The following is a 14,218-nucleotide window of genomic DNA, read 5'->3' on the forward strand; positions in this document are numbered from 1 at the left end:
TTATTAATAATCTTACAAATTTATTGAACTAATTACCTAATAAATTAATAATCTAGAAACAAAATTTCAAAACACACAGAATTATTGAGTCCACAAATTAATAATTTCAATCTCATACTATAATTCTCTCAATCAAACATCCTCATAGAGTCATCGATGCCTGAGAGCAGAGTGTAGTACTGTTTCATTCACCAAATGCTCAAGCTGGCAGGCACTCAAAAATATAAGCAATCAAATGGTGGTTGTTTGGAGTCTCCTTTTTACTGAAGCTCCAAAAAAAAAGTCTATAGCTTGACTGGGGTTAATTTAACATCATGCCAAACATAACCCAGAATTTTGATCACCAAATGTATTGGTTATAGCCTGCTCTTTGGAATCCCAACCGGAGCGTTTCTGGATCTCGTCTCCACAACTCGAGAAAGTTGCTTCACTGCCTCTTTCGGAAGATGACGAGGTCTGCTCAACCAAAGTCCTCCATCAACCACCAATGTTGTTCCATTGATGTATTTCCCTTCAAACATCAACAACAACTCAGATGAGATTTCGTAACTAAGGAAAATAGTGAAAATTAACAAATGGCACTTGCAAAGTACGAGAGAAATTTAAATTACGTTTGATAAAGCTTTCTAAATATGATTTGAGAGTAAGAGTTGTATTTTGAGTTCGTGAGTTTTGAAAATATGATTTGAATATAGAAAATTTGTTTGATGAAAGAGTTTTGAATTGAGTGGGGAATTTTTGGTATGACATATGATATTTGATACAAAAATTTACAACTCATAACCAAACACACAACTCAAAATTCTTTTAAAGCTCATAAAAAAATCAAAAAATATTCTTTCCGAATATATAAAAATTAATGTGTCAATTGCAACAAAAAAAAATTATTGTTCCGGTCAACCGGCCAATCAACCAGCTGGATGACCGATTAGCCCAAATTTTCCCACCTAAGACAGAGTTTTCAAAATTGAATGTAGAATTAACTTTGAAAAATCGTAAACCAACATGAAACTCAAATAAAAAGGTAGAATTAGTTTTGGAAAAACGTTCCAAACAGAGCCTTAGTTTTTAGTTTTTGTTAAAAGATCTTAAAGAGAACATTGCAAAAGGCTACGGATTACTTGGTGCCCTAGGAAATGAAGACGTCTTCAACACACCACTGACCAAAGTACATGGAGATATAAATAGGTTCTACCAATCGTGCATCAAGACTTGTACATTAACCAAATAATCAATACACTTTCAACCTTTCAACTACATACTTGAATGACACTAACTTTCATTCATGAATCACCCCATACATGTATTATGTGTACATTTAGAAACCAAGTTTCAGAACTCACCACTAAATGAAAGTAAAATGTCATACAAACTAATAAACTCTACAAAATTTTCTTACTAACTAATGCGTCATAAAATAATAAAACTTCGGAATCTAAAGTACGACACCTTTTAATAATATGATAGGTGATGCATCAGTAAGACATAAAAGCCTGTAAAATTTGTTAGTTTATATAGATTACTATAGATAAAAATTACGAACCTGCATCAGAAACAAGATAGAGAGCAGCCATAGCAATATCCCATTTCTCACCCATTTTATACAAAGGAACATTCTGTTCCATTTCTTTCAGCATATCATCAGGAGCAAGTTTACTAACTCCAGCAGTGTCTTCAATAGGTCCTGGTGCTATCCCATTAACCCTAATGTCATAATCTGTTCCCCACTCTAATGCCAAACTCCTTGTAATGCTATCAACAGCTGCCTGGCAAAGAGGGAGGGACAGAATAGTAAATACACAACACAATTCAAGAATGAATTTTGTTAAGGAGTGCCTTAATGTTCCATTGAGTTCATTGGAATGGAAGGACCAATCCAATATAATGTCAATTATCACATTTGATTCATTAAAAAAATGATAAAAAATGATTTACAAATTAAATCATCATTCACCATTATAAAGGAATAGTCATTTTATAGAAAGGCTACAAAATAACCGTTCTACTTCATTCCAGTGAATCAAACACTACATAAGAGTATTAGTTAAAAAAACTTAAAATAGTTGTACATTCTTTATGACACGCGCTTTAATAAATAATATACAGCTAATTAAGCTTGCTAACGGGTAGGGCACTCATTGACAAAATCCTTCAAAAATAATGGGTTAATTACACAGATGTTTCCCAAAATATGTGATTTGTTCTACGTTGGTCTCAAAAGTACGCAATTTGTTACACTTAGTCTCTGGATCAGAGAAAAACCAATGCCCAAATAATGCAAAAATAATGCAACAAAATTAAAAGATCTAACATGCAACAAAGTGTGTACTATGGGGACCAAATTGCAACAAAATGCATACTTTGAGGACCATCTATGTATTTGGTTCTTTTGATTTTGTAGAAGCTTCATATAAAATTTCAAAAATATCCTCTGGACCAAAGTGGAATAATTAAAAAGATTGGATACTAAAGTGTAATAGATTCATACTTTGAAGACCATTATTGTAATTAACCCAAAAATAAATTAGTTACGATGTGACTTTGACAAACCTTTGCAGCAGAAACATGGATTTGATACCAAGTTGCTGTATAATGCAAAGTGGCACTTATGTTTATAATTATTCCACCTCTAGATGAGTCCTGCCCAGGTCCTCCTCTCTTAAGATACTTGAGTGCTTCATGGCACATTGTAAAAGTGCCTACTGAATCAATATCTATTACTGCAAGGACCAACCAAAAAACATTCTATGAGCCTTGTTTGGGATGAAATGCATGTCAAAAGAGCATTGTTTGGGATGAAAAGTAGTTTCATGAGGGGTACAAGAGACTCAACTTCAAACAAGTAATATACAAGAGATGAGTCATTGGCAATTAAAATCAACAAAAAGAAACCTATTAACTACTAGAACATACAAAGGTGAAAGGTCCTATGCATTGATACTCAATGCTCAACTTCCAAGTCAATATGAGATCTGGTCATTGAGAACAAGGTATTGAAAGCTTCACAAGTAATATGCAAAGGTATCAAACTAGGGCTTTCAGAGGCAAGCCGAAGGTGATTACTAAGAATTTACATGTATCAACTAATCAAAAACTCATCAAAATTTTAGATAGAAAACAGAATCAATATATATTTTTTTTTGGAAGAATGTTAATGGACTACAATTTGGACCCATGCCTGTAAGATCATACCTGTTCGAAAACCATTAGGGGACAAATCCTCAGCTGGGACAAGGAAATTGCCAGCTGCAGCGTTCACGAGGATGTCAAGCTTGCCAAAATGCTTAATAGTTGATTCCAGAACTCTAACTGCATCATCTTGATTGCGAACATCTCCCTCAAGCCCAATAGCCTGCAATAGCAGCAAGTGTGCAATTTCAAGCCCGAAAACCAGATATTGATTAGATCATCCAATCATCCAACTAATTGCAAGCATGATAAATAACAATTCAACAAAATCGATGCAAAACTCGCATGTTCAAATATCAGAGGCCATAGAGAAAAAAAGAAGGAAATATATAACAAATGTGTAGAAACTATTAGACTATCAATGAGTAAGCACAATGGGTGAAATTCATGCACAACAAATTATACAAGTTAGATTAGTTGTAAGCATTTTATTACATTTTCTAAGTGAACATACTTACTTTTTTTACTTTTTGGATTCAATAATAAGTGTAGCATCATTTACAATCATAAGTGTTGGAAAGTTCTTCCTTGAAAAGTAAATGGATATGACCTTTGCACTCAACTTGCATCATTTATTCAGGGATCAATTGGCCGCCACATGTTTTTGTTTTGCGTATTCAAATTTTTTGAAAACAAAAATATGAAATCACCAAACAAAAGACAAACCAAATGGGTCCTGATTATTTAACTTCACAGGTTCCTCTGAGTCTCTTTCTTCATCAACTTGAACACCCAACAAATTCTACTAAATACGTGACACATTACATGCTTTTGAATTGCTCTTTTTCAATTTCGTTCATTGATTTTTCACTTTAATTTCCTACATGAGCAGATTAAAATTTACTTCACACTTGCATAGGTTTGAAGTTGCAACAGTAAGCATAGTTGACTTTCTTTTTCTTATAATTTGTTATCACACAGTTATTCCACTGATCAATTAAATAATTTATTTCAATTCTCTGAATTCTAATGTATAGAATCAAACTAAATTACAATCAACGTTACTGAAACTTCATCAATTCGTGAGAATTGATAAGAAATGTAAGAAATTGAACAACATAAACAATTAAATAAATAAATAAATAAATATCCTCTTTCCCTTTCTCTTACTTTTTCTTTTGGTCCATTTTCTGAGGAAACAAACGGAAACCCAGATGGAAAATAGGGATTACCTGGATGCCCAGAGATCGGAGAGCAGAGACAGCAGAGTCTAGGACGTTTTTGCGTCGACCCATGATGGCGATCGATGCTCCATGCTTGCCCAACTGTGTGGATATCTCGTATCCGATACCCGACCCACCACCAGTCAACAGAGCCACCTTTCCTTTCAGTATATCAGCCTTGAATGGTGACTCCATTGAAACTCCAAACTCTCTCTCTCTCTCTCTCAATTTTACAAACAGAGACGACAAAGTTATTTCTTAGTTGGAGGATGAACATGAAGACAATTTTGAACGACTGCCTTTTTTTTGTAAAATTTTTGATAGTTGATGGGCCCTTCTTGGCATCGAATGGGCCGGCCTTTAATATTTCAGTACCAGTGTAATACATGTCGTAATTGATATATTAATTAATATATTAATATATATTATGATATTATTATTTTAAAATTTTAAATCCCATCTATTATACAAAGAGCATTATTATTTATGATTAGACTCATTTTTTAAATTTAGTGATATGTTAAGAAGATAATTATAATTAAATATTTTTTAATTATCAATCAATCATATTTTTGACATATCACCGGATTTATAGAGTGGATTTAAAAAGTAAACTTATTTATCATTTTTCTTATACAAATTATAATACTTAAAATCTTTAAAATTATGACAAATCATCTGTTAATAGATTAATTGATATACTAATTGATAAATATAATTTTATTAATAATGTCACAATTATTGTAAGTAGATTGTGTCTCATTCTGTATTTGATTTTTATACACCTAGACTTACTAGAGATGGGATATTCAGAAAATAGCAAAAGCATATGATTTTAAGAATTACAGTATTAATACAAAAAATTGGATATGATATGCTATAAATAATATTTTAATATTTTAATTTTATTATGTTTAAGAAATAAAATTTTATATATTATAAATTATTTAACAAATATATTGGGGCTTAGCTGGGCAGATTAAAACCCACTCTTACCTCACTCATCCGGACCCAAAAAAAAAGTGTGGAGCATGGGAATACAAAGAATGAAACTGTCATCCCTAATTACACTTATCTTTTTATGTAATATTTGATACACTATTCCATGTAGCATGATTACAACCATTAATGACATCGATCTCACATGAGCTAATGAAATATATCTTTTTATTGTATGTATTTTTATGCAAAATATATGAATATTTTAAGATGACGTAATATCTTATATTTTAAATTTTTCATCTCCTGTCTTAAAACACTTACAATTATTAAATTGTACTTTGATATATTCATATTATCTTAAGACTATAAATGTTTTGAGATAAGAGAATAGGAAATTTGAGGACAACAAATCTTAGACCCTTAAGATTTTTGTGTATCCAAATTCTCATTTATCTAATAATAGTATATTAAGACAATTTGGAATGGAGAATCATAAGCTTAATAGGGCTCAAAGTGTTGGGTTGAACTGACCAGCCCAAAATAGTGGACAATGCAGGCCTTGAAACACAAATGGATTTTATACTTTTCTCTTTTGTTTTTCTTGTTTCTCTTTGTTTATTTATTCTTTTTTAAATCAAGAAAATAAGAGTTTAGAATCCAGCTTCCCCACAGCAAACCTTTCTTTTAAAAAAATAAATAAATAAATAAATAAAAGCTTCCGTATAGCAAGCCCAAAACTGAAGCCCATTAAATAGGCTTTGGGTTGGGCCAGATTCAACCTACTAGTTGGGGCATCATGTACAGCATTTTGTGACCACTTCTAGATGGGCCTGATAATATAAACAAAACCAATGTCACACACATAATATCCATTATAAAAATAGATATAATGGAGCATCACTGTCTACATTCATATGCCTTGCATTAGTCAATACTTATTATTGTGTATGATATATAAAAATAAAGCAATGGTTGTTAGATCTAATGACTGTGGGAGGTAAAGATAGAGCAATGATTGTGGGAGGTATTGATTATTAGATAAGTTTATAAATAAGAGAGTTGTCAAATCTTAATAGTCACATAATAGAACTTATAAAAAAAAAAAAATTAACTTTTTATTTGAATAACTAAGGTTAACAAATAGAAAAGTCTTGAGATCTATCAAGGAAGAAAATACTTGTTTTACTTTGGTCATTTATCAAGTTAAATTCTCTTTCCATACATTCAACATTATAAGAAATCGTCACTTTGTTATTTTGTTTTTATAATTCATCACTGATTTAATAATTAGAATGTCGTCTGATTAAACATCTGAGTTGGACAATAGTTATACTTTTGTGTTTCAAGAAACGAAACCAATCTCTATGATTGGCCTAGTAGGTGAAACTTGGGGTCTGGAAATGTACTATCTCCAGATCTTAAGTTAAACTCTCATTAAGTGTTATCAACTTTTTGGAGTCACACTTGCAAGCTCTAGTTTCGAGATTAATTGAGGTGTGCCTAACCTAATCTAAACATAGATCATAAATAAATAAATAAAAAAGAAACTAAACCAACTACCAAATTTAGTACCTCTCAAATATCATCCATCGACCAATAAGAATTAAAATTTTGTTCACACATAATATTCATTCTCTTTATAATAGGTTAAGAACAAAAAAAACCAAAGTTATGGAGTTTAAAATAGAGCTTGAATATCATTATTATAAAAATATGCCACTACTTGAATGGCAATGTCATTATATCACCAAAGAACAAAGTTTGGTTTTGATTTGAACTCACATAAAAGGAGGGTGTTCATTCTCCTCCCCTATTGGTCAATGATAACAAATCCAATTTTTTTACTCCAAACTTGAATAAACTCAACCCAACCTGATATCACCCAAATACCTAACAAACAAATATAAAAAATTAAAAACAATAAAAATTAAGGGGCCTAATTACATGCTGACACCTCATTTGAGTCTTGACTTCAAATGTGAGTGGCAAATGTGTGTTAGAAAGAGAATCCAAACAAGAATATTCCAACTAAACAATCAAATAAACAAAAGAGGGACCTAATTACTTGCTGACAGCTTGTTTGAGTTCTGATTTGTTTGTTGGCTGTGAATGTGAGTTGGAAAACACCAAGGCCATGTTTAATTGGGAGATTGGAGGAAAATGAGATCTTTAATACCATGAGTTAACGTGGCCCTGCAATTTTTTTTTCTATCTCCTAATATTATATTTAATTAAAAAAATTATTTATTAGTTTCATAGCACTATGTTCCGTAATAAATTATTTATGTGGCGAATTATTTTTATTAAGGTTTCGTTTGGAATGTGGATTAATTTTTTGATTTTTTAACTTTTTAGTTATTTTTGTCTAAGATTAAATAGTCTCGTTTGAGATGGACTTTTTAACTTTTTTAATTTTTGTGAGAAAAAAAATAAAATAATTATGATTTGGATATAACATTTTGTCTTATCGATTATTTAGTATATTTTATCTTTTTATGACTATTTTAGCCAAAAAGTCAATCCAACCAATATGCTAAACGAGTGCTAAGTAATTGAGAAATAAATGATAATCTATGTGTATTGAGATTTTTTATTTATGAAGAATATCACGTAAATAATTTCACATAATTTTCCAATAATATCTAATAATTTTCTGAATTGGAAATATCATAATATTGCTAATCTCCTAAAACAATGAAATCAGCAATACCACCCTTTCATGGTCTTAAGATTAGCCACCTCACTCCATTTGCTAGTAAAAAATAAAGCACATAAAAATTGCAAAAAAAATTCAAAATTATTTTAAAGCACATAAAAAATTAAAAAAATTTCAGAAAATATTTTTTCCGATTATATAAATCAATTGCAAAAAAAAAAAATCCGGTCAACCGGCCGGACGTCCCGCAAAGCCAAATTTTGTAAATATAGAAAGAAACAACGCTTCTGTCATAACAGGTGTTCTGTGCAGAGTTTTGTAATTAACATTTCAAACCACTAACCAAACACCATTGTGGAATTAAGGTGTAGAATCATCATTTCAGTTCACAACCAAACAGATTTTCATTTAGATAGTCAACGTTGACCTCAAAATACATATGATAACCTAAAAAATAACCAGAAAAGCAAGTCAGAGTTGACTAGCCTTAATTGTAAGTTATTTGATAGTTCGAGTATGGGTAGTGGTTCAGGAGTGTTGTGATTAATAGAGAATGTAGAGCTTATAATTTAATTTTATATTAAATTTTTGTTTGGGATGTGAATTAATTTTTTAATTTTTTTTATTTTTTTGATTATTTTAATTTTAAATTAAAAAATTTCGTTTGAGATAGATTTTTTAAACTTTTAAATTTTTATACGAAAAAATAAAATAATTATAAATTAAATATAATATTTTATCTTATTTAATTAAAATAATTATTTTTATTATATATAATTATTTTAACCCAAATGTATATCCCAAACATAAGTGACAGAAAAAAAAAACATGATGTAGAGTGATGGATGAAAACACGAATACGCCACGCCCTACCAAGCGCGTCAAATAAATTTTCTTATCATGTACACTAGTCACATCACATGACGAGTGGCGTGGAATCTCTTTTAGAATATTCCTATTTTTGCTGCTTGGTTATCTTTTTTTTTTTAATATTTTTCAGAAAATTCTATTTTTTTATTTTTCATGTTTTTTTATTTTTATTGAATTTTTTTAATATTTTGAGTAATTTTTTTAATTTTTAGACATACCGAACATAAATATATCTAAAAAATAAAAAATAAATAAAAAAAACCTTTTAAAAATTCACTAAATATCAAAAATATAAAAAAAAATACGAAAATTCAATACATTTTCTGTATTTTTATGTATTTATTAATTTTTAAAAATATTTTTTCATAAATTTTTTACATTTTAAATACATCTAAGTAAGGTGCATCTAAAAAAATAAAAAATGTTTAAAATTTTAAAAATATTCACTAAAAACAAAAAAATACGAAAATCAAAAAATTTAATTTTCAAAAAACTTAATTCAAAAAACTACGGAATATTTGATATAGATGAGTTTTGGCATTTTTTAAAAAAATTAAAAAGTCAAAAAATTATTATCTTATTTAAATTATATTATTTTATTTAAATCATATCACTTCAGACTTAATTTATATTTTATAAAAAATTAAAAAGTTTATAAATTTAGAACATTCTAAACAATCCTATAACCTATATAAGTGTATTTTTTAAAATAAATATATTTATTTTATTTTTTACACATTATTTTATAAAAAATTAAAAAATTATATTTTTTTTCGATCATTTCAAATACTTTGGTATTTAAATGAATTGATAACGACGGATTACGGTAGAATAAACTGTCAGTATTTAAATTTTATTTTATTTTATTTTATTTTATTGTAAATCACACATAGAGGAGGGATTCATCAAAACTTTGAGAGGCCAAGACCCCATGACCTCCTCCCTCGGCCTTTATCATAAGGTTTTGTGGTGGAAAAAACAAATTTTTGTTGTCTACGGCATTAAGGTGAAAGTTTTTTTTTTGTTTGTTTTCTTCTATAATTTTATATTCAACATTTTCCTTGTTTAAATTTTATATGATTTCAAAACTCTAATTCCTCCATCCGCCTTCATTATAAGGTTTTGTGGTGGAAAAAACAAATTTTTGTTGTCTCCGGCATTAAAATAGGGTGAAACTTTGTTTTTTTTTTTTTTTCTTCTATAATTTTATATTCTACATTTTCCTTGTTTAAATTTTATATGATTTCAAAACTCTAATATTTAAAACATGATTGAGAGATGTTCTAAAAGAAAAGATGGGATAAAAGATTTTTAATTTATTTTGTTTGACTTATAAAAAAGGATAAGGAACATTTAAGAATTATTCAATTTAGTAGATTGTATATGTTGAGTATTTTTTCAATAAAATTTTAACTAACATAATTTGGAATTTAATACATTAGATAGTTATTGTAGGTTTTTAAAATAGAAATATTAGGGTAAATTACAAATAAACCCCCTGAGATTTGATTAAAATATGAATCGTTCCTTGTAGTTTTGATAATTATATTTCATCCCTTGAGTTTTTAATTTCATAACAAATCGTCTCTTTTATTAATAAATCATCAAGTCAATTAACATTTTTTAATGATGTTAAAAATATGTTTCAATTAATAATTTAGGTAATTTTATTATTGTATAGGATAACAATTATGAATTTCATTTTGTTAGTTAATTCTGTTAAATAAAAAATTCTAATAAGAGGGTATTTATAATTTTTTAAACCATAGGAGGTAATCTGTATTTTAAACAAACTTTAGGAGATATATTTGTAATTTATCCAAGATATATTTTGGAAGTCTTTAATTTGGGATGTTCTATATGGTAATTTAACAATTTAAAATTTTAATTCATGGAAAATTTATAATTAATTGCATCATTTATGATAATTTTTCAATATAAATTGATAAGTCTACATAAATTATAACAATTAAAAATAAATAACAAATTCTAAGATTGAGATATATTAGGGTAATTTGACAATTTAGATTTTTTATTTATAAATATAAAATTAATTGCACCATTTATGATAATTTTTCAATTTACATAAATTATAAAAATAAATAACTAATTTAAAAAATAGATAGATTTTCCATTTCAGCAACACGTGGGAAGATAAGATGACTCTGTCAAGTGTAGAAATATAATAATAATATTAGATAAATAAATAAAAGTGCTTTAACACAAACAAGTCGTGCTATTTCTGTTTTTTAAAAATTCTAAAATTAAAATTTTAATTTGAGTTTTAGTGATATAATATATTAAAAAAAATGCATAAAATAACACAAATAATCAAACATAAGAGTTTTAGTGATATAATATATAAAAAAAAATGCATAAAATAACACAAATAATCAAACATAAATATCACATCACGTAATAAGTCTTATTAGAGTCCGTTTGACAAGTTAGTTTTGGGCTATTTTAGTCACAAAAGATAAAATAGATTATTTTAATCATAACAAATAAAATATCACATCTAATTTATAATTATTACACTATTCTCTCATAAAAAAAGTCAAAAATGTTAAAAAATTCTTCCCAAACTAAGCTTTTTAGTCCAAATTAAAATAGCTAAAAAAATTCAAAAACCAAAAAACTAACTCACTTCCCAAACGGAGGCTTATTAGAACTCCTAAAATTTCAAAATTAAAACTCTAAGGGTTGGTTTGGGACGTTTTAAAAAAGTGCACTTTTTGATTTATTGGTTTATATGGGTTGGGTTTAATGTGATGTGTTAGAGAGGTGATGTAATTTAAATAAAATGATGTAATTTAAATAGAATAGTAACTTTTTAACTTTTTATATTATTTAGGCCAAGGTTGGCAACTCTTAAAAAATCTAAAAAGTCAAAAAGTTACTATTCTATTCAAATCACATCATCTTATTTAAGTCACATCACCTCTCTAACACATCACTTCAAACCCAACCCAAACCCAACCCATATTTCATAAAAAGTCAAAAAGTACACTTATTTAATCTTTCTAAACTTGACCTTAATTTATGCCAAACCAACCCTAAAACAGTTTTGTTTTCGTTTTCAAGTGTGGCTTCTGCTGTTTTTTTATGCTAAAATATTGGCTTAACTTGATGTGACGCATTTTTATTCACCAACAGAATGAAAAAAAAATATATATATATATATATATAGTGATGGCTTGTGCAGCGATTTTAATTTTTTGTGAGTTATTATCTATTATTATTATTATTATTATTTTATTTTTAATTTTATTTATTATATAGATACATAAGAATTTAATATAGCATTTAATTAATTTAATATGATATTTAATTATACATAATTAATTAAAATATTTATATATATTTATATTATATATATATTGATTTTATATTATGATGATACTACAAGAGACTTGTACGGGTCGGACTGATTCACGCTTCTCCAATCGGTATCTGAGTGATCAAACCCACCAGAGAACCTGCACAAGAGTTCAACGAGGAACGGGGAGTCCCCCAGCGAACCCTCCGACGAGCAAGTTAGAAAGAGAAGTGGATTGTAGAGATAGATTGGAGATAAAAAAGTTTAACATTCTTCTTGTCTTCGACGTTTGCTTATATCCTTTGGTAATCATTATGGTGTCCCTTCCGACCTGTCACCTTGGCCAAAAATATATGCTCTAGCTTACCTTGCTCAGGGTGAAGGCGTTCTGTCCCAACGGAGAAGGGTTATCGCAATAAATGCTGTAAGGGGCCTCATTAATGGCGATGTGTCGTGGCAATAACTTTGCAGATCTTTGCCTGCCGAGGTGGCTTGCCCTTCTCTTGCCATGTATCTTGATGTCATTGGTTGGAATAATGAAGAAAATGAGGGCTGGGAGAGACCGGCAGGGTGAAGGCCGACAGAAAGGAGTGGCCGACCACGAAGGGTGGCTGAGTGGAGGGACCGACCATGAGGAGAGCCGACCGCGAAGGGTGGCCGAGTGGGGGGGCCGACCATGAGGAGGGTCGAACACGAAGGGTGGGTAGGTGGTAAGGCGTGGGGCTCGAGAGGCGACGGGGTACGTATTGAAGTGAAGTGGAATAGACAGGGAAGGGGAAAGGAGCAGTGGATCATGGTCGTACAAGTGGCAGAATCTCGTAGTGGGGAGGTTAGGCGTTGGGCAATAAGTGAAACAATAGGTCATCATAGGGTATTAAAAAGACAATTTTGGCAGATTTTTGAAAATTTTCAAATTGGCGAAATTTAATTGTGACTCTTGGAATACAAGCAAGCCTTGGGCCTTTGGTATTATTTGCTTTACCTACCTTTTTGTAAAAAATCAAAACATTCCAAGTGTAAACTCCTTCGTTGCTAGTGATACACCACTGCAAAACTTTGTGAATTATCTCGCACCAGCGGCTGAAGTTATTCGCAGACACACGAGAGGGATGACCTAAGAGGAAGCAAGGGTTGATCCATTGGGGGACGATGATGCGGTGGATTTGGTGGAGCAATACAGGACGGAAAAGCAAGTGGGGAGTGGGGGGGAGCCAGCAGGGCGACCTCGTTCGTCCACAATGATAGCGGCTCTGAAGCCAATCAGTCAGGTTGAGCCAGATCACTGGCACACGAAGGCCGACAAGTCGACCATTATCGCGAAGGAGTTGGAGGGTATGCGCAAGAAATACCAGATTCCCGCAAAAATAGAGCTAAAGCTACCGACACCGAAGGAGAGGGCATCCGATGCTCAACCAGGAGAATTCGCCCTGTACGAGGAGGCGCTAAAGGGGGGTTTGAGGTTGCCACTCCCCCGGATAGTAGTGGATGTGCTGGACCGGTTGGAGGTAGCCCCAAGCCAACTGATGCCCTATGCGTGGAAGATCTTGTTGGCCTATGTGAGCGCGTGGCCGAAGGCGAACGGGGGGATGGAAATGACGGTGGACGAGTTTTTTGCATGCTACAAGGCCTCAAGGTAGCAAGAAACTTGGGTCATTCTGCAGGCGGCGACGGGAAAAGGTCTGGTGGCGGGGTTGCCGTCATCAATTAAGGGGTAGAGGCCACGGTGGTTCTATCTGTCCACGAACGGAGGAGTGGAAGTGCGTGCGATGTGGAGAGTGCCCACCAAGTCTGTGGAGCCAAAATTGGGGGCAGCGACAGAGGAGATGGTGAAGAAGGTGAAGGCATGGAGGGAGAAGGAGGGCGTCAGATGGGACGACCTCATTCAGCCTTCAACCTTGTTTACTGCAAGGCTGGGCCCTCAGCCGACCGGTGAAGATCTGGCACCGACAGAACTAGAGACGAGAAGGATGGCGCAAGAGGCGGAGGATAGGACCATTTTCGTCAGGGCCAATAAATACAAAGAAACGCAGGCAGACCGTCCGCCAAAGGTGATCCCAAGGGAAAGAATCCGACCGCACC

General features: G+C 31.2%; 1 protein-coding gene across 2 annotated transcripts; it reads right to left on the reverse strand.

The window, feature by feature from the left end:
• Nucleotides 1-19: 19 nt before the first annotated feature.
• On the reverse strand, nucleotides 20-4,708 carry LOC114261588 (peroxisomal 2,4-dienoyl-CoA reductase [(3E)-enoyl-CoA-producing]). Of its 2 annotated transcripts, none has more exons than XM_082886054.1 (5): nucleotides 4,362-4,708; nucleotides 3,193-3,352; nucleotides 2,551-2,720; nucleotides 1,595-1,766; nucleotides 20-511 (listed from the first exon to the last, which is right to left on the reverse strand). In XM_082886054.1, the coding sequence occupies exons 1-5, from the start codon at nucleotides 4,545-4,547 to the stop codon at nucleotides 357-359; spliced, it is 843 nt and encodes a 280-aa protein (XP_082742180.1). In that variant the 5' UTR covers nucleotides 4,548-4,708; the 3' UTR covers nucleotides 20-356. The 2 variants fall into 2 exon arrangements, with proteins under 2 accessions (XP_082742180.1, XP_082742179.1); XM_082886053.1 differs by having other exon boundaries at nucleotides 1,544-1,766.
• Between the last annotated feature and the right edge of the window lie 9,510 nt (nucleotides 4,709-14,218).

Source organism: Camellia sinensis, chromosome 9 (assembly GCF_055761805.1).
Source record: "Camellia sinensis isolate YWXY chromosome 9, ASM5576180v1, whole genome shotgun sequence".
Classification (NCBI taxonomy): Eukaryota; Viridiplantae; Streptophyta; class Magnoliopsida; order Ericales; family Theaceae; genus Camellia; species Camellia sinensis.